Source organism: Bufo gargarizans, chromosome 4, assembly GCF_014858855.1.
Source record: "Bufo gargarizans isolate SCDJY-AF-19 chromosome 4, ASM1485885v1, whole genome shotgun sequence".
NCBI classification, from domain to species: Eukaryota; Metazoa; Chordata; class Amphibia; order Anura; family Bufonidae; genus Bufo; species Bufo gargarizans.
Genome location: NC_058083.1, coordinates 200,169,469 through 200,190,275, shown reverse-complemented (window position 1 = coordinate 200,190,275; position 20,807 = coordinate 200,169,469). Strand labels below are relative to the sequence as shown.

General features: G+C 56.2%; 1 protein-coding gene across 1 annotated transcript in view; it reads right to left on the bottom strand.

Moving 5' to 3' along the window:
* The window catches only part of LOC122934310 (BTB/POZ domain-containing protein 9-like), an 83,940-nt gene that overhangs the window by 18,106 nt on the left and 45,027 nt on the right, over positions 1-20,807 (bottom strand). Inside the window, 2 exon segments of the mRNA XM_044289687.1 lie at positions 3,575-3,764; positions 5,621-5,730. Coding sequence (XP_044145622.1) covers positions 3,575-3,764; positions 5,621-5,730 — 300 coding nt within the window.

Sequence of the window (20,807 nt, the reverse complement as noted above, 5' to 3'; positions counted from 1 at the left end):
TGCTCCGTACAGTACTGGAACGTTTCATCCAAAGTCGATTCGCTCTGCCCCAGTCAGAACCCTGATGTGTAGACGTCTGATGAAGAACAAACAGTAGACCCATGATGTAGCAGAGCTAAAGGGGCACCCGCAGTCCTATGTAACACCACAGATACCACAGTGATACCTCTCTGAGTACAGGTAATGTAGTAGATGTCACCTGCAGTCCTATGTAACACCACAGATAACACAGTGATACCTCTCTGAGTACAGGTAATGTAGTAGATGTCACCTGCAGTCCTATGTAACACCACAGATAACACAGTGATACCTCTCTGAGTACAGGTAATGTAGTAGATGTCACCTGCAGTCCTATGTAACACCACAGATAACACAGTGATAACTCCCTGAGTACAGCTAATGTAGTAGATGTCACCTGCAGTCCTATGTAACACCACAGATAACACAGTGATAACTCCCTGAGTATAGGTTATGTAGTAGATGTCACCAGCAGTCCTATGTAACACCACAGATAACACAGTGATAACTCCCTGAGTATAGGTTATGTAGTACAGTGTTTCCCAACCAGTGTGCCTCCAGCTGTTGCAAAACTACACCTCCCAGCATGCCCGCACAGCTAAAGGCTGTCCGGGCATGCTGGGAGTTGTAGTTTTGCAACAGCTGGAGGCACACTGGTTGGGAAACACTGATGTAGTAGATGTTACCTGCAGTCCTATGTAACAAACCATATTTTATTGAGTTGTGCTCAATGACACAGTCGGCACTGCTGTACCGTGACCGGGGGGTGGGGTCGCTCTCTGCGCTGTGCCGCCGCCGCTATTATCTCTGGGAACGTTCCACTTCACTAGGTTATAAAGTACAAGTGCGATATAAATCCCGCTATTTACATTCATTACAGTCGCACTTTTATCACCGGGAGGCGCGCACAGTGGAGCCGAGTTGTACCGCGGTTTATGGGGCCACTTATCCCGGGAAGAAGCTTCCTCTAAGTGTTTGATGTCGGTGAGCTGCACTCCTAAATTGTCGTTGGCGGCAGAGCCGAGGAAAATGGACACGTCCTGCACTAAATCTCCCCGAAAAGGCGAGTGTAGAAATGTCGGAGCTAGAGGCGCACTGGACGAGCGCAGCGCATGCACAGTGAGATGTCAGGCCCTGTCCATGGGGGGTGTCTTGATCTGCACCCCTCGCTGCTCAAGGAGGCCGATTTATGAACAAATGGTGTCGCTCATCGCTACTCGTAACAGTTATTGCCGCTGCAGTTAGGGTCGCCCCCGGCTGCTATCTCATCGGCAAGGCCGGTATTTTAGTGGCCGGTAGCGGTGTTTTTTTCATTGCCGGTATTTACCTACAACGACTGCTACTAATTAGCACTTTCATTGCTCTATTATTCTAAGTGGGGCACTAATGGGGGCATTATTCAAACTGGGGGCACTATTTGAACTGGGGGCACTAATGGGGGGCATTATTTGAACTGGGGGCACTAATGGGGGGCATTATTCTAACTGGGGGCACTAATGGGGGGCATTATTCTAACTGGGGGCACTAATGGGGGGCATTATTCTAACTGGGGGCACTAATGGGGGGCATTATTCTAACTGGGGGCACTAATGGGGGAATTAATTCTGGGTTGCACTAATAGGGCAATATTCTTACTGGGGGCACTATTGGAAGCATTTTTATTGCAGGGCACTAATGGGCCCATTGCTATTACTGGGGGGCACTAATGGGGGCAGTATTAATTCTGGGGGGCGTTAATGGGGGCATTACTATTACTTGGGGCACTAATGGTGGCATTAATATTATTGGGAGCCACAGTATGATAGCAAACACCCTGTATTAAGCCACGCCCCACAACCACACCCCCTTTGGGGTGTGGCTTAACTTTGTTGGTATTTTTTGTTGGGAAGGTGGTGACCCTAGCTGCAGCAGATGAGCAGGAGTCACATGACCGGCTGTGATTACGGAGCCGGTTATTATATCAATATTACGGGAGGACGGACGCGGCGCGCCTGGGATCCGCTGATGCCCCGCTCTCTTATCCACGGGGCACACAGGAGGAGATGGAACATTGGTGTACGCAGCGGGAGCATTTCCTGCCACAACAAGTGTGAAGAGAGCGCTACCTGGGCAGTAAGAGCAATCATCTGCGGGGGCAGGTGGCAGAGGAGAAGCACCAGCGCACGGCGCCGCTGATCTCTGGATATTACACATTACTTAGATCCAGCAGCTTTCTCTGTGCCCCGCGGGTTGTCGCACTGCTTTACCAACCCCCCAGCGTTACACAAAAAGTACATTACATGTGAACAGTCCCTCAGGTCACAGCCAGTCCCACAGTGCTGACACCAGGATACCTGTGAGATGTTCTGCAGTCCTGTTACTATAGCAGCAGACACCAGTGAGATGTTCTGCAGTCCTGTTACTATAGCAGCAGGCACCAGTGAGATGTTCTGCAGTCCTGTTACTATAGCAGCAGACGCCAGTGAGATGTTCTGCAGTCCTGTTACTATAGCAGCAGACGCCAGTGAGATGTTCTGCAGTCCTGTTACTATAGCAGCAGACGCCAGTGAGATGTTCTGCAGTCCTGTTACTATAGCAGCAGACACCAGTGAGATGTTCTGCACACACGTTACTATAGCAGCAGACGCCAGTGAGATGTTCTGCAGTCCTGTTACTATAGCAGCAGACACCAGTGAGATGTTCTGCACACACGTTACTATAGCAGCAGACGCCAGTGAGATGTTCTGCAGTCCTGTTACTATAGCAGCAGACGCCAGTGAGATGTTCTGCAGTCCTGTTACTATAGCAGCAGACGCCAGTGAGATGTTCTGCAGTCCTGTTACTATAGCAGCAGACGCCAGTGAGATGTTCTGCAGTCCTGTTACTATAGCAGCAGACACCAGTGAGATGTTCTGCAGTCCTGTTACTATAGCAGCAGACACCAGTGAGATGTTCTGCAGTCCTGTTACTATAGCAGCAGACACCAGTGAGATGTTCTGCAGTCCTGTTACTATAGCAGCAGACACCAGTGAGATGTTCTGCAGTCCTGTTACTATAGCAGCAGACACCAGTGAGATGTTCTGCAGTCCTGTTACTATAGCAGCAGACACCAGTGAGATGTTCTGCAGTCCTGTTACTATAGCAGCAGACACCAGTGAGATGTTCTGCAGTCCTGTTACTATAGCAGCAGACACCAGTGAGATGTTCTGCAGTCCTGTTACTATAGCAGCAGACACCAGTGAGATGTTCTGCAGTCCTGTTACTATAGCAGCAGACACCAGTGAGATGTTCTGCAGTCCTGTTACTATAGCAGCAGACATCAGTGAGATGTTCTGCAGTCCTGTTACTATAGCAGCAGACACCAGTGAGATGATCTGCAGTCCTGTTACTATAGCAGCAGACACCAGTGAGCTGTTCTGCAGTCCTGTTACTATAGCAGACCATGTTCACATATTGCTGCCATTACAGCAGCAGAGATTGGTGAGATGTTCTGCAGTCCTATTAGTATAGCAGCAGACATTGGTGAGATGTTCTGCAGTCCTCTTATTACCACAGTGCGATACTCTGCAGCCCTCACCTGATAGAGCCAATCATGTACGGCTGCGCCAGCTGGACGACGATGGCTCCGCTCCCCAGCTGGTGACAGGTGTACCCCGAGTCCCAGTCGTAATTCCTTGTGTCTCCGTTCAGCAGAGCGTTGCGGCTGCGGCTCACGCCCTCGATCACACTGGCACATTCTGCGATGGTGGCGACGTTCTCTGCGGGGACTGTAACACAATACATTATATAGGGGTGCATTATATCATGGGGGGGGGAACGACTACTGGGATACACAGCGCCCCCTGCACTCAGCGCTACACTGCAATTTCTACAATGTAGCAACTCGTGGCCGTTATCTCCATGGCAACCAGATTCCCACAGCAACAAAGTGTCAGCTCTTATCAGGCTGAGAGGAGTCACATACGTGGCCAAGTATCATCCGCTGCCGCTCAGCACTCCCCGACATGAGGGGGCGGGGTTACTGGGGCGGCAAATGAAAAACCGCCATCACCCGCAGTGGTCGTAATGTACAAGCCACCTATGAGGAGCAATAGGAAAACACTGGAAACTGCTTAAATGACAATTCCCCAATAGTCCAGTGCAATCAGGACTCCTCCGGAGAGATCGGACACTTACCTGAGCAAACTCCTCTATAGACTGATTTACAGCAATCTGTAGTCTGCTAGATAAGAGGCCAACTGCTCTGACCTTTCCCCATGCTTTGCACTGCAGCTCTGCTTCATTAGCGCAAAGGTTAGTGACTCTGCTGAGCAGCTCAGATTGCAGCTGCCTCTTCCCCTCTCTTTACACTGCAACTCTGCTCCATCGCAGCCAGCGCCAAGCAGTGACTCCAACTTAGCTGCACTGTCTATTGGAGACGGATGTAGTCTGAAATCCACCTTGTGCTTTACCAGGAATTGTGGGAGCCCCCAGGAAGGTGGAGCTGTGCACTATGGGAGCCCCCCGGGAAGGTGGAGAGGTGCATTATGGGAGCCCCCCGGGAAGGTGGAGCTGTGCACTATGGGAGCCCCCCAGGAAGGTGGAGCAGTGCATTATGGGAGGCCCCCGGGAAAGTGGAGCTGTGCATTATGGGAGCCCCCCGGGAAAGTGGAGCTGTGCACTATGGGAGCCCCCAGGTCAGGTGGAGCTGTGCACTATGGGAGCCCCCAGGTCAGGCGGAGCTGTGCACTATGGGAGCCCCCAGGGCAGGCGGAGCTGTGCACTATGGGAGCCCCCAGGGCAGGCGGAGCTGTGCACTATGGGAGCCCCCAGGGCAGGCGGAGCTGTGCACTATGGGAGCCCCCAGGGCAGGCGGAGCTGTGCACTATGGGAGCCCCCAGGGCAGGCGGAGCTGTGCACTATGGGAGCCCCCAGGGCAGGTGGAGCTGTGCACTATGGGAGCCCCCCAGGAAGGTGGAGCTGTGCACTATGGGAGCCCCCCAGGAAGGTGGAGCTGTGCACTATGGGAGCCCCCAGGGCAGGTGGAGCTGTGCACTATGGGAGCCCCCAGGGCAGGTGGAGCTGTGCACTATGGGAGCCCCCAGGGCAGGTGGAGCCGTGCACTATGGGAGCCCCCCAGGAAGGTAGAGCTGTGCATTATGGGAGCCCCCTGGGCAGGTGGAGCTGTGCATTATGGGAGCCCCCTGGGCAGGTGGAGCTGTGCATTATGGGAGGCCCCGCAGGAAGGTGGAGCTGTGCATTATGGGAGCCCCCTGGGCAGGTGGAGCTGTGCATTATGGGAGCCCCCTGGGCAGGTGGAGCTGTGCATTATGGGAGCCCCCTGGGCAGGGGGAGCTGTGCATTATGGGAGCCCCCTGGGCAGGTGGAGCTGTGCATTATGGGAGGCCCCGCAGGAAGGTGGAGCTGTGCATTATGGGAGCCCCCCGGGCAGGTGGTGCTGTGCACTATGGTAGCCCCCCGGGCAGGTGGTGCTGTGCACTATGGGAGCCCCCTGGGCAGGTGGAGCTGTGCACTATGGGAGCCCCCAGGGCAGGTGGAGCTGTGCATTATGGGAGCCCCCTGGGCAGGTGGAGCTGTGCATTATGGGAGCCCCCCACCCATAGATCGGAGGACTATTTCTTACCTATCAGTCCTTGCTCCAGGGTGAAGGTCTTGTGGGTGAACATGCACTCGAAGGCCACCAGGTGGAAGACTTTATTGACTGTGTTGTGGGTCCCCACAATCCGGACGTATCTGAAAGACACAGGGGCCAGACAATGAACATGGTGCTCACGTTAATACCTGCTGCATTGTTACCTACGTCCACCATAATCAGAGGGGTTGAGGAGCTACCTCTAAGTGGTGGGAGCTTCAAGTGTACCGGCAGGGGGCAGCAAACCATCATGATTTCTGAATGCAGCTCTGGATGCGACTACAGTAAATGATGGCTCAGCCTGTAAATCATCGTAATGGCCACATCAAGGAGATGCAAGGTTCTCCGGCCTCTGCCGTCTGCAAACTAGTAAAGACAGCTCTGGTTGTGACTTGAGGAGAAAACAACCTAGGGGCATTCTGCAGAAAAGGGGTGAACCTTGCTAAAAGCTTTATATGCAACAGGAGTAGAATACATTGGAGTGCGGCTGAATAGTAGGGGCAGGAGTGAAATGCAGGCTTCTGCAGCACGGGACGGATTTTACAGCTTTGTATGCAACAGGAGTAATAGAATTTTGAATGCAGCTTTGGATGTGGCCGGGTATAAGATATTTCATAACATTAACTGAAATGATGTATTTCATCAGCCTCCAGAGCTAAACTCACAATTCTGCAGGTTGAATTTCCTGCTGGTTTAGTGCCTTACACGGGGCTCCGTGCCGTCATCTGGCGATACCAGCTATGCATTATAGGAGCTCAGTTTAGCGGATCGGAGGGGGGGGGGGGGGGGGGTGTAAACACGAGATGAGTAAAGGGTCACCTTGCTCACCCGATGATGAAGGGAAGGCATCGCTCTGCTGTCCCATCTCTGCTCCACCTGCGCACGTCTCCTCTAATCAACTCAAGACGGAGCTTTAAATGAAACCAGGACACAAAGACAAGAGGAGGAAGAGCAATTGACCGGACGGCGCCTCAATGTGCGAGAGGAAGGTGACCCCTGGGGACGGAGCGCTGGATGAGGTGCAGATGGAGAGTGACAGTACAGAAAACGTACCCCTCCCCCCACACCCTTCATTCAGCCCCCGTCTCATGTCCCTCTTCTATCGCCCCCATCTCGGCTCTAGCCCCTCAGTCAGTATGACCCCATGTAAGGTAGTGGGGGGTCTTCGAAACCGGTCACCGCCTCTACGTTCTCGGTAGCCTTCTTTCCCCATAGACAATTTATGGAGTCTGAGCTGAGGCCGCGGACATATCTCATCCAGAGCAGACGCTCACCTCCGCCATATATCAGCGCGCCGGGAACCTTGAACAAGTGACTGGACGGCCGCAAGATGGCTGGACAACGCGGGAAGGAATAAACGGGATAGAAAGACGGCGTCGTCATTACCGACCTGTCCACGCCCCAACACCGGCCCAGTGCCTGTCCCCAGGAAATAAACCTCACCCTGTCAGAAGGGCTATCCTGTCGTCATATCTGTTTCTGGGAAAGCTGGGTGACGAGGGACATGGCTGCTGCTGAGGCAGCCTCCACCAGGGCTGTTACCCAGCTTTCCTAGAGTCCTGACCAGCAACTACACATCAGGAAAGCTGGGTAACAAGCAAGATGGCTGCCGGTAAAGACCGCGGTGCAGCGCTCATCCAGCTCTCGCAATGATACATCCGCCCAGTTACAGACTGATACTTTGTTGCCAAGGATGCAGTATTAGATTGTTTCTGCTCCTGCACCGATACACTGATACAGTCTGGAAAGGCTACTTTCACACTTGCGTTGTTAATTCCAGAATTAAACGGATCGGTATTGATTTTACATATCAGGAGGCCTCCCTTCCGTTATGATGCGGTTGTGTGACATAAAAAAAAAAAAAAACAGATCCATCACTAAATACACTAAAACCTAATGGGAGTCCGGTCCGGGTTTTTTAGGATCCCCCCCCCCAAAAAAAAAACAAAAAAAAAAAAAAAAAAAAAACGGATTTGTCGCCATTGACTTACATTGTTTTCAGTGACGGATCAGTTTTTTAGGACCATCACGTAGGACTCAGCTTTCCCAGAGTCCTGAATTATTAGGACATCCCTATCTGAGGGTACTTTCACACTTGCGTTGTTTGATTCCGGCAGGCAGTTCAGTTGCCTGAACTGACTGCCTGATCAGGCAAACTGTATGCAAACGGATGTCATTTTTTCTGACTGATCAGGCATTTTTCTGACTGATCAGGATCCTGATCAGTCAGAAAAATGCCTGATCAGTCAGAAAAATGCATTGCAAGGACGGATCCGTTTTTCCGGTGTCATCAGGCAAAATGGATCCGTTTTTTTTTTTTTTTTCATTTTTAAAGGTCTGCGCATGGGCAGACCGGAAGGACGGATCCGGCACTAATACATTCCTATGGAAAAAAATGCCGGATCCGGCATTCAGGCAAGTCTTCAGTTTTTTTCGCCGGAGATAAAACCGTAGCATGCTACGGTTTTCTCTTTTGCCTGATCAGTCAAAACGACTGAACTGAAGACATCCTGATGCAAACTGAACGGATTACTCTCCATTCAGAATGCATGGGGATATGCCTGATCAGTTATTTTCCGGTATAGAGCCCCTGTGACGGAACTCTATGCCGGAAAAGAAAAACGCAAGTGTGAAAGTACCCTGATCCTGCATTTTAGAAGTCTAGGAAAGCTGGGTGACCCCTCATCAGATCCACCTGCCACACTGGTTGCCACCCAGCTTTTCCAGAGAACGAAGTCTGCGGCAGCTCGGCACAAGAGGACCATTCAAGGACTGGAGGCTACTGGGGATTTCTAGATTTTTGGAGGAAATTCTCTGAAAAACTGAGTCTAAATGTAAAATTAAGCTGTAAGCCCAGACCCCCCAGACTGTGCAGGGTATGGAGAGAATTACAGGTGAAAATGAGAAGTAATACGTCTGTCTGCTCCACAATTAGAATAAGTGACTATCCCGCCGCCCCCCCGCCCCCCCGCCCCCCCTCATCCAATAATATTCACAGATCTTACCAACAAAATCTCTGCGAATTTACAGCAAACGTGCACAGAGGCGATCGCTGGAGCAACAGCGCCATCAAGTGGCAGCAAACGGGTACAGCAGGCGGCAGCTCCGCCATCAATAATTCAGCGCAGGCAATGCAGGCGGCGTCCTCGGCCGGGATGTGTTTTAGCACTTCACCAGGCAGCGGTGTAAACATTTATTATTGAACGGTGCACAATGTTACAGTAAAGTGCCCCCCCCCCATGCTAAATATGACCACAATGGCGATCGCCCTGCACAGTGACGTAACGATTCGCCAGCCCGACGCTCTTAGCATGCTTACCATTACCAAGTGACATGTACAGCGCCGGTCGGTGACCCGTGATAATACAGACCGGTAAAGAAGACGGCCAATTGTGGCGGCCACCCATTGTTGTCCAGCCACGGAAGAGCGAATAATAAACGGTGTGCGCGCCGGATTATCCCCCTCGGTAACGGATCAGACCTTCATTTCTAATCATTCCTTTTACTTACAGTGAAATGGACAGAAATCACACATGCCAGGGCTCCCGGAAAGAAGGAAGGACCCTCGGAGGGGATGACAAACTGGGGCAGGAGGAGGGAGGGAGGGTTGCCGCCACCACTGGGGCAGGAGGAGGGAGGGAGGGCTGCCGCCACCACTGGGCAGGAGGAGGGAGGGAGGGCTGCCGCCACCACTGGGGCAGGAGGAGGGAGGGAGGGCTGCCGCCACCACTGGGGCAGGAGGAGGGAGGGCGGGCTGCCGCCACCACTGGGGCAGGAGGAGGGAGGGCGGGCTGCCGCCACCACTGGGGCAGGAGGAGGGAGGGCGGGCTGCCGCCACCACTGGGGCAGCAGGAGGGAGGGCGGGCTGCCGCCACCACTGGGGCAGCAGGAGGGAGGGAGGGCTGCCGCCACCACTGGGGCAGGAGGAGGGAGGGAGGGCTGCCGTCACCACTGGGGCAGGAGGAGGGAGGGAGAGCTGCCGTCACCACTGGGGCAGGAGGAGGGAGGGAGAGCTGCCGTCACCACTGGGGCAGGAGGAGGGAGGGAGAGCTGCCGTCACCACTGGGGCAGGAGGAGGGAGGGAGAGCTGCCGTCACCACTGGGGCAGGAGGAGGAGGGAGAGCTGCCGTCACCACTGGGGCAGGAGGAGGGAGGGCGAGCTGCCGCCACCACTGGGGCAGGAGGAGGGAGGGCGGGCTGCCGCCACCACTGGGGCAGGAGGAGGGAGGGCGGGCTGCCGCCACCACTGGGGCAGGAGGAGGGAGGGCGGGCTGCCGCCACCACTGGGGCAGGAGGAGGGAGGGCGGGCTGCCGCCACCACTGGGGCAGCAGGAGGGAGGGAGGGCTGCCGCCACCACTGGGGCAGCAGGAGGGGGGACCCCCTGGGGCAGGAGGAGGGAGGAGGGCTGCCGTCACCACTGGGGCAGGAGGAGGGAGGGAGAGCTGCCGTCACCACTGGGGCAGGAGGAGGGAGGGAGAGCTGCCGTCACCACTGGGGCAGGAGGAGGGAGGGAGAGCTGCCGTCACCACTGGGGCAGGAGGAGGGAGGGAGAGCTGCCGCCACCACTGGGGCAGGAGGAGGGAGGGCTGCCGCCACCACTGGGGCAGGAGGAGGGAGGGCTGCCGCCACCACTGGGGCAGGAGGAGGGAGGGCTGCCGCCACCACTGGGGCAGGAGGAGGGAGGGCTGCCGCCACCACTGGGGCAGGAGGAGGGAGGGCTGCCGCCACCACTGGGGCAGGAGGAGGGAGGGCGGGCTGCCGCCACCACTGGGGCAGGAGGAGGGAGGGAGGGAGGGCTGACGCCACCACTGGGGCAGGAGGAGGGAGGGAGGGCTGACGCCACCACTGGGGCAGGAGGAGGGAGGGAGGGCTGACGTCACCACTGGGGCAGGAGGAGGGAGGGCGGGGCTGCCGCCACCACTGGGGCAGGAGGAGGGAGGGCGGGCTGCCGCCACCACTGGGGCAGGAGGAGGGAGGGCGGGCTGCCGCCACCACTGGGGCAGGAGGAGGGAGGGCGGGCTGCCGCCACCACTGGGGCAGGAGGAGGGAGGGCGGGCTGCCGCCACCACTGGGGCAGGAGGAGGGAGGGCGGGCTGCCGCCACCACTGGGGCAGGAGGAGGGAGGGCGGGCTGCCGCCACCACTGGGGCAGGAGGAGGGAGGGCGGGCTGCCGCCACCACTGGGGCAGGAGGAGGGGAGGGCGGGCTGCCGCCACCACTGGGGCAGGAGGAGGGAGGGCTGCCGCCACCACTGGGGCGGGAGGAGGGAGGGCTGCCGCCACCACTGGGGCGGGAGGAGGGAGGGCTGCCGCCACCACTGGGGCGGGAGGAGGGAGGGCTGCCGCCACCACTGGGGCGGGAGGAGGGAGGGCTGCCGCCACTACTGGGGCGGGAGGAGGGAGGGCTGCCGTCACTACTGGGGCGGGAGGAGGGAGGGCTGCCGTCACTACTGGGGCGGGAGGAGGGAGGGCTGCCGCCACTACTGGGGCGGGAGGAGGGAGGGCTGCCGTCACTACTGGGCGGGAGGAGGGAGGGCTGCCGTCACTACTGGGGCAGGAGGAGGGAGGGCTGCCGTCACTACTGGGGCAGGAGGAGGGAGGGCTGCCGTCACCACTGGGGCAGGAGGAGGGAGGGCTGCGGTCACTACTGAGGCAGGAGGAGGGAGGGCTGCCGTCACCACTGGGGCAGGAGGAGGGAGGGCTGCCGTCACCACTGGGGCAGGAGGAGGGAGGGCTGCCGTCACCACTGGGGCAGGAGGAGGGAGGGCTGCCGTCACCACTGGGGCAGGAGGAGGGAGGGCTGCCGTCACCACTGGGGCAGGAGGAGGGAGGGCTGCCGTCACCACTGGGGCAGGAGGAGGTCTGTACATCCTCCACTGCAGTATGAACTGTGCCCTACAACACGTCGCTGCTGAGGACAACCTCTGGCTCTAACACTGCCACATTACACCGACTCGCCCAAGACTCTTCTGCGGATGTTCACATGTACGGAGCACATCTTGGATGAAGCATGAAGAAAATCTCACTGAAAACACTTTCGCGCCGCAGATAATATCTGACTGCTTCATTACAGTGACTGCTGGACTCACACGGCCGGGGGCCCCTGATCTGACCGCCGCCCCTCCCCCGCCATAATGACTGTAATCATAGCCACAATGTTCAGGAAACAAATCAGTTGCGCAGTAAATAACGCCACTTACGACGTGACTGTTCGCGGCAGCTTCGTATTCAGCGCCCAGTGTGCGTCCGAGCCCATTACGCTTCATACCGCATGACGCATCCTTCCAATGATACCAGAATCTACAGGACACAGATGACAGAGCGGTCGTCATCCACTCCACAAAAAGATTCCTGACGGATAATGACAGCTTCAAGGGCCAAAGCCGACCAATGGCGAGCGCTGCCAACGTCCTGCCACGTAATGGAAACAGATGTGTCCTTCACCGAAGACGCGACCAAACTCAGTGCCCAGCAGGAGCCGCACAGCTCAAAGGCAAAGCAAGCCGCTCCAAACACATCACAAGCTGCAGCTCATCCCCCTGATCAACGTGAATATGTGTAGTCCTGTATATCACACAGTATATTTACTATACCTTCTGCATGGAGTGTCCTCCCACACTCCAAATACATCCTGACAGATTAACAGACTTACTATGAAAATCTCCCCAGTCTGTTATACTCCAGAGCTGCACTCACTATTCTGCTGGTGCAGTCACTGTGTACATACATTACTTATCCTGTACTGATCCTGAGTTACATCCTGTATTATACTCCAGAGCTGCGCTCACTATTCTGCTGGTGCAGTCACTGTGTACATACATTACTTATCCTGTACTGATCCTGAGTTACATCCTGTATTATACTCCAGAGCTGCGCTCACTATTCTGCTGGTGCAGTCACTATGTACATACATTACTTATCCTGTACTGATCCTGAGTTACATCCTGTATTATACTCCAGAGCTGCGCTCACTATTCTGCTGGTGCAGTCACTGTGTACATACATTACTTATCCTGTACTGATCCTGAGTTACATCCTGTATTATACTCCAGAGCTGCACTCACTATTCTGCTGGTGGAGTCACTGTGTACATACATTACTTATCCTGTACTGATCCTGAGTTACATCCTGTATTATACTCCAGAGCTGCACTCACTATTCTGCTGGTGCAGTCACTATGTACATACATTACTTATCCTGTACTGATCCTGAGTGACATCCTGTATTATGCTCCAGAGCTGCGCTCACATGCAGTGCATTTGGAAAGTCTTTAGCCCCTCTCACTTTCCTATCATTCTGCCCTGAATCCCTCATAATGAGAAAGTGAAACAGAATTTTTGAAATTTTTGCTCATTTATTTCAACAAAATGTGGAATGCATATGGCAGACATCTGTGTTTTGCGGATCCGCAATTTGCTGACCATACAACGGACACGGTCATGTTCATGAGGTTTACTACGACACTTGACATTTAGCTCTGTGGCCCTCAATTTCTCTGGATCATCTCTGAGATGTTTCTCCACCTTGATTGGAGTCCAGTGGATTGGAGATGATTTGGAAAGACACAGCCTTGTTCATATAAGATCTCACAGCTGACAATGCATCAGAGCAAACACCAAGACATGAGGAGGAAAGAACTGCCTGTAGAGCTCTGGAGAAGAGAACAAAAACATTTCTGCTGCACTGAAAGTTCCCAAGAGCACAGCGGCCTCCATAATTCTTACATGGAAGAAGAACCAGGCCTCTTCCTAGAGCTGCCGCCCTCCAAACTAAGTAATCGGCGGAGAAAGGCCTTGGTAAGAGGTGACCAAGAACCCAAGGGTCCCTCTGGCCGAGCTCTAGAGATCCGGAAGTTTCTCCCATCTTCACACCGGAAGATCAACCAGCACTGCAGCCTCCACTAATCTGGGCTTAGGGCCAAGCGACCAGAAAGAAGCCTCTCCGCAGTAAAAGACACGCGAGAGCCGCCTGGAGTTTGGAGAAAATCACAAAGAACCTCAGACTAAGAAACAAGATGCTCTGCTCTGATGAAACCAAGATGGAACTTTCCAGACTCAATTCTAAGTGTCATGTCTGGAGGAAACCAGGCGCCGCTCATCTCCTGCCCAAGACCATCCCTACAGTGAAGCATGGTGGTGGCAGCATCATGTCTGGAGGAAAGCAGGCGCCGCTCATCTCCTGCCCAAGACCATCCCTACAGTGAAGAAAGGTGGTGGCAGCATCATGTCTGGAGGAAACCAGGTGCCGCTCATCTCCTGCCCAATACCATCCCTACAGTAAAGCCTGGTGGTAGCAGCATCATGTCTGGAGGAAACAAGGCGCCGCTCATCTCCTGCCCAATACCATCCCTACAGTAAAGCCTGGTGGTGGCAGCATCATGTCTGGAGGAAACCAGGCACCGCTCATCACCTGCGCAATACCATCCCTACAGTGAAGCCTGGTGGTAGCAGCATCATGTCTGGAGGAAACCAGGCGCCGCTCATCTCCTGCCCAATACCATCCCTACAGTAAAGCCTGGTGGTGGCAGCATCATGTCTGGAGGAAACCAGGCGCCGCTCATCACCTGCGCAATACCATCCCTACAGTGAAGCATGGTGGTGGCAGCATCATGTCTGGAGGAAACCAGGCGCCGCTCATCTCCTGCCCAATACCATCCCTACAGTAAAGCCTGGTGGTGGCAGCATCATGTCTGGAGGAAACCAGGCGCCGCTCATCACCTGCGCAATACCATCCCTACAGTGAAGCATGGTGGTGGCAGCATCATGTCTGGAGGAAACCAGGCGCCGCTCATCTCCTGCCCAATACCATCCCTACAGTGAAGCATGGTGGTGGCAGCATCATGTCTGAAGAAACCAGGCACCGCTCATCACCTGCACAATACCATCCCTACAGTGAAGCATGGTGGTGGCAGCATCATGTCTGGAGGAAACCAGGCGCCGCTCATCTCCTGCCCAATACCATCCCTACAGTGAAGCCTGGTGGTGGCAGCATCATGTCTGGAGGAAACCAGGCGCCGCTCATCACCTGCGCAATACCATCCCTACAGTGAAGCCTGGTGGTAGCAGCATCATGCTGAGGGGACAGGAAGACTTGTCAGGGTGAGGGAAAGCTGAATAGAGGAAAGTACAAAGATATTCTTAATAAAGACCCCATGCGGAGCTCTGGACCAACAAGACAATGACCCGAAGCACACAGCCAAGACCACACAGGAACGGTTTAGAGCCCTGAACCCAATGGAACATCCCTGGAGAGACCTGAAAATGGCCGTCCACCGACGGCTCCCATCCGACCTGCCAAGGCTCAAGAGGATCTGCAGACGTCAGAGAATCCCCCAATCCAGGTGTAAACCTTGTGGCATCATCCCCAAGAAGACTGGAATCACTCCCGAGTAAAGGGGCCGAAGACTTACGTCCCGAGTAAAGGGGCCGAAGACTTACGTCCCGAGTAAAGGGGCCGAAGACTTACGTCCCGAGTAAAGGGGCCGAAGACTTACGTCCCGAGTAAAGGGGCCGAAGACTTACGTCCCGAGTAAGGGGGCCAAAGAGGCGCCCACCTGACGCTAGACTGATGGGGTCAGACTTTTACCCCGGCCCTAGCAATTTTCTTCCTGCACCGCTGCTCCAATTAGCCAGGCTCTGCTTCGGAGCAGCAACTGTGCAAGCGCAGCTAACTGGAAGTGTAATGTGTTACTGGGGAGAACTGCCACCCAGCTTTCCAGAGTTCCTCATAATCTCACAGATGATGCCTCCATACAGGAGCAGGGGACAGGTTACAACATGATTAAACCTTCAGATCTGTGTGTGGTGGCCATATCGGTCATCACCCAGCTTTTCCAAAAATGGATACAAAGAAAAAAATAATTGTAAATTGAGTTTTTAACAATCGGACCGGGGGGGGGGGGGGGGGGGGGGGATTTTCTGGTTTCAGGGGCGACGCTCCTTAATCCTTGCTGCGGTGAGGACGGAGGACTGCAGATGCTGCAGAGGAGAAGGAGGGAGTGTAATTCAGAGATGGAGACGGTGGCGGACAAGATTTAGGGGAGTGCGCGTCGGAGAGGCTCCAGTCAATCTCCCGGAGTTTATGGCCGCTCAGTAAATGTTATTTGAGTCTTACAAAGCGGCAGGTTCTACAAGCGTCTAGAAATCCATCCATCCAGGAACGGCAGCGCTCGCAGTTCAGCGGAGGACCGCGGTGAGCGCCGCAGCCTGTCTCGCTGATCCGTCCATTGATGGATATCGGGGAAGCACAGATCTGGGATAAGGATGAAATAGAGACCGCCGCCTCGTGTTTTATGTCACTAACCTGTGAACACGGAGCGGGCGCAGAGTATAGATTATCGTAACCGCCGCCTCGCTGAGGACGGATGACACCAAAATGGATGAGGACGATTAGGAGACAGAAGAGAACTCATCTGCCATGGAAGATGAAGGGGAGACGCCACTCCGCAGAGCACTCAGCCTGCATTGGGGCCTTAAAGGGGAACTCAAATTCAGGTTGAAACATTGTAATAGTTTGTGGAATCTTAAGAGCCATTTGCAGATGATAACTAAGCCCCGCCTCAATTTACACCCCTCGCCCCCCTAAATCAAGGCCATGATGGATTTCAGAGAAGTGGCCCCTTTAAAATCGTGTCTTTCTACAGGAACGGAATTCCACATGGAAACTGTCACAATGCAGAGAAACATGTCAAGCGGTGCAATTTACCTCCAGAGCTGCATTCACTATTCTGCTGATTTCCTGTTCGCTCTCGGGGTCTTATATTCTTTTACTTGCTGGTTCAATCTGTGATCACAGAGGCAGGCGTGGTGCGTTATGGGAGATGTAGCATACAGACCAGGCACTGTGCCGAGTGAGCACAAGACGCCCTAAATACGCATGCAGGAATTTATCATGTGGTCTTTTTAGGGCGCAGGGACCGTCCACATCACCCCCACAGTCGGCCCAGGGAGCGTCCACATCACCCCCACAGTCGGCCCAGGGACCGTCCACATCACCCCCACAGTCGGCCCAGGGACCGTCCACATCACCCCCACAGTCGGCCCAGGGACCGTCCACATCACCCCCACAGTCGGCCCAGGGACCGTCCACATCACCCCCACAGTCATGGCAAGGACCGTCCACATCACCCCCACAGTCATGGCAAGGACCGTCACATCACCCCCACAGTCATGGCAAGGACCGTCCACATCACCCCCCACAGTCATGGCAAGGACCGTCCACATCACCCCCCACAGTCATGGCAAGGACCGTCCACATCACCCCCCACAGTCAGCGCAGGGACCGTCCACATCACCCCCCACAGTCATGGCAAGGACCGTCCACATCACCCCCACAGTCAGCGCAGGGACCGTCCACATCACCCCCACAGTCATGGCAAGGACCGTCCACATCACCCCCCCACAGTCAGCGCAGGGACCGTCCACATCACCCCCCACAGTCAGCGCAGGGACCGTCCACATCACCCCCCACAGTCAGCGCAGGGACCGTCCACATCACCCCCACAGTCGGCCCAGGGACCGTCCACATCACCCCCACAGTCATGGCAAGGACCGTCCACATCACCCCCACAGTCATGGCAAGGACCGTCACATCACCCCCCCACAGTCATGGCAAGGAACGTCCACATCACCCCCCACAGTCAGCGCAGGGACCGTCCACCTCCCCCCCCCACCCACAGTCAGCGCAGGGACCGTCCACATCACCCCCACAGTCAGCGCAGGGACCGTTCACATGACCCCCCCCACAGTCAGCGCAAGGGACCGTCCACATCACCCCCCCCCCCCACAGTCAGCGCAGGGACCGTCCACATCACCCCCCCACAGTCGCACAGGGACCGTCCACATCACCCCCCCACAGTCAGCACAGGGACCGTCCACATCAACCCCCACAGTCAGCGCAGGGACCGTCCACCTCCCTCCCCCCCCCCCCCCACAGTCAGCGCAGGGACCGTCCACATCACCCCCCCACAGTCAGCGCAGGGACAGTCCACATCACCCCCCCACGTCAGCGCAGGGGCCGTCCACATCACCCCCCACAGTCAGCGCAGGGACCGTCCACATCACCCCCCACAGTCAGCGCAGGGACCGTCCACATCACCCCCACAGTCAGCACAGGGACCGTCCACATCACCCCCCACAGTCAGCACAGGGACCGTCCACATCACCCCCACAGTCAGCACAGGACCGTCCACATCAACCCCCACGTCATGTGCAAGGACCGTCACATCACCCCCACAGTCAGCGCAGGGACCGTCCACCTCCCCCCCCCCCCCACAGTCAGCACAAGGACCGTTCCACATCACCCCCACAGTCAGCGCAGGGACCGTCCACACTCCCTCCCCCCCCACAGTCAGCGCAGGGACCGGTCCCACATCACCCCACAGTCAGCGCAGGACCGTCCACCTCCCCCCCCCCCACAGTCATGGCAAGGACCGTCCACATCAACCCCCACAGTCAGCGCAGGGACCGTCCACATCACCCCCACAGTCAGCGCAGGGACCGTCCACATTAACCCCCCCACCAGTCGCGCAGGAACCGTTCCACATTACCCCCCACAGTCAGAGCAGGAACCGTCCCCTCCTCCCCCCCCCACAGTCAGCGCATGGGACCGTCCACATCACCCCACCACAGTCAGCGCAGGGACCGTCCACAATCACCCCCACAGTCATGGCAAGGACCGTCCACATCACCCCCCACAGTCAGCGCAGGGACCGTCCACATCACCCCCCCACAGTCAGCGCAGGACCGTCCACATCACCCCCCCACAGTCAGCGCAGGGACCGTCCACATCACCCCCCCACAGTCAGCGCAGGGACCGTCCCTCCCCCCCCCCCCCACAGTCAGCGCAGGGACCGTCCACATCACCCCCCACAGTCAGCGCAGGGACCGTCCACCTCCCCTCCCCCCCCCCCCCCCCCACAGTCAGCGCAGGGACCGTCCACATCACCCCCCCACAGTCAGCGCAGGGACCGTCCACATCACCCCCCCCACAGTCAGGCAGGGACCGTCCACATCACCCCCCCACAGTCAGCGCAGGGACCGTCCAACTCCCTCCCCCCCCCACAGTCAGCGCAGGGACCGTCCACATCACCCCCCCACAGTCAGCGCAGGGACCGTCAACATCACCCCCCCCACAGTCAGCGCAGGGACCGTCCACATCACCCCCCCCACAGTCAGCGCAGGGACCGTCCACATCACCCCCCCACAGTCAGCGCAGGGACCGTCCACATCACCCCCCCATAGTCAGCGCAGGGACCGTCCACATCACCCCCACAGTCAGCGCAGGGACCGTCCACATCACCCCCCCACAGTCAGCGCAGGGACCGTCCACATCACCCCCCCACAGTCAGCGCAGGGACCGTCCACCTCCCTCCTCCCCCCCCCCCCCCACAGTCAGCGCAGGGACCGTCCACATCACCCCCACAGTCATGGCAAGGACCGTCCACATCACCCCCCCATAGTCAGCGCAGGGACCGTCCACATCACCCCCACAGTCAGCGCAGGGACCGTCCACATCACCCCCCCACAGTCAGCGCAGGGACCGTCCACCTCCCTCCTCCCCCCCCCCCACAGTCAGCGCAGGGACCGTCCACATCACCCCCACAGTCATGGCAAGGACCGTCCACATCACCCCCCCATAGTCAGCGCAGGGACCGTCCACATCACCCCCACAGTCAGCGCAGGGACCGTCCACATCACCCCCCCACAGTCAGCGCAGGGACCGTCCACATCACCCCCCCCACAGTCAGCGCAGGGACCGTCCACATCACCCCCCCACAGTCAGCGCAGGGACCGTCCACATCACCCCCCCACAGTCAGCGCAGGGACCGTCCACCTCCCTCCCCCCCCACAGTCAGACAGTTAGTTGCACTGCCGTCCATGTGTCCGATATTAAAGTCATTTTTAACGCTCGGAGACAATTATAAACTTTTCGTTTGTTTAACCGCTGACTCGGCGCGACCGTTATTCGCAGACATTTCCCAACACAAACTGTTCTGTCTCCTACAGGAGTAATTGGGACTTAATTGCTGCGGTACATAACGTAGATAGAGAGCGCAGAGCGCTGATCAGTCTCACTCCGTTCTCCGGCTCAGGAGGGATGGAAAACCACCTCTGAAATCCAGAGAAGCGATTAGACGAGGAGGAAATGTGGTTATAGTCCGATCAGCGGGTCTCACCTAGAATCCCCCCACCCAGCGAGCGGAGGAGACGTTAATATAGACGGATATTACACTCAGCACAACGTGTGGGGATAAAATCAGTGCAGACGTCAACTCTCAGGACGGGGGTCATCTGCTAAGACCGCAGCACAGTAGTGAAAAGGTTAATGCCTGCTTCCCTGGAGGTCTAGGGCAATGAATGGATTAAGGTCTGCTTTCCTGATGCTCTAGGGTAGCAAATGGGTTAAAGTCTGCTTGGTCTAGAGTAGCGGTGAATGAGTTAAAAGTCTACTTCCTTTGCGATCTAGGGTAGCAAATGAGTTAATGTCTGCCTCTTTGCTGGTCTAGGGTACCCAATGGGTTAATTTCTGCTTCCTTACCAGTCAAGGGTAGTGGTGAATGGGTTAATTCAATCATCCCTGGAGGTCTAGGGTATTGGTGGATGGCTTCAGTCCAGCTTCCCCGGTGGTTTAATGGTGGTGAATGGGTTAATGGGCCTGCTTTGCTGGTGGTCTAAAGTAGTCAATGCATTACCGACTGTTTTCCTGGTGGTCTAGGGTAGTGAATGGACTCCTGCCTGTTTCTCTGGTGGTCTAGGGTAGTGAATGGTTTAATGTCTGCTTACCTGGTGGTCCAGGTGGTGAATGGGTTAATGCTTTTTCCCTTAAAGGTCTAGAGTAGTGAATGCATTACTGTTTCTCTGGTGGTCTAGGGTAGTGAATGGATTCCTGCCCGTTTCTCTGGTGGTCTAGGGTAGTGAACGGGTTCCTGCCCGTTTCTCTGGTGGTCTAGGGTAGTGAACGGGTTCCTGCCCGTTTCTCTGGTGGTCTAGGGTAGTGAACGGATTCCTGCCCGTTTCTCTGGTGGTCTAGGGTAGTGAACGGATTCCTGCCCGTTTCTCTGGTGGTCTAGGGTAGTGAACGGATTCCTGCCCGTTTCTCTGGTGGTCTAGGGTAGTGAACGGGTTCCTGCCCGTTTCTCTGGTGGTCTAGGGTAGTGAACGGGTTCCTGCCCGTTTCTC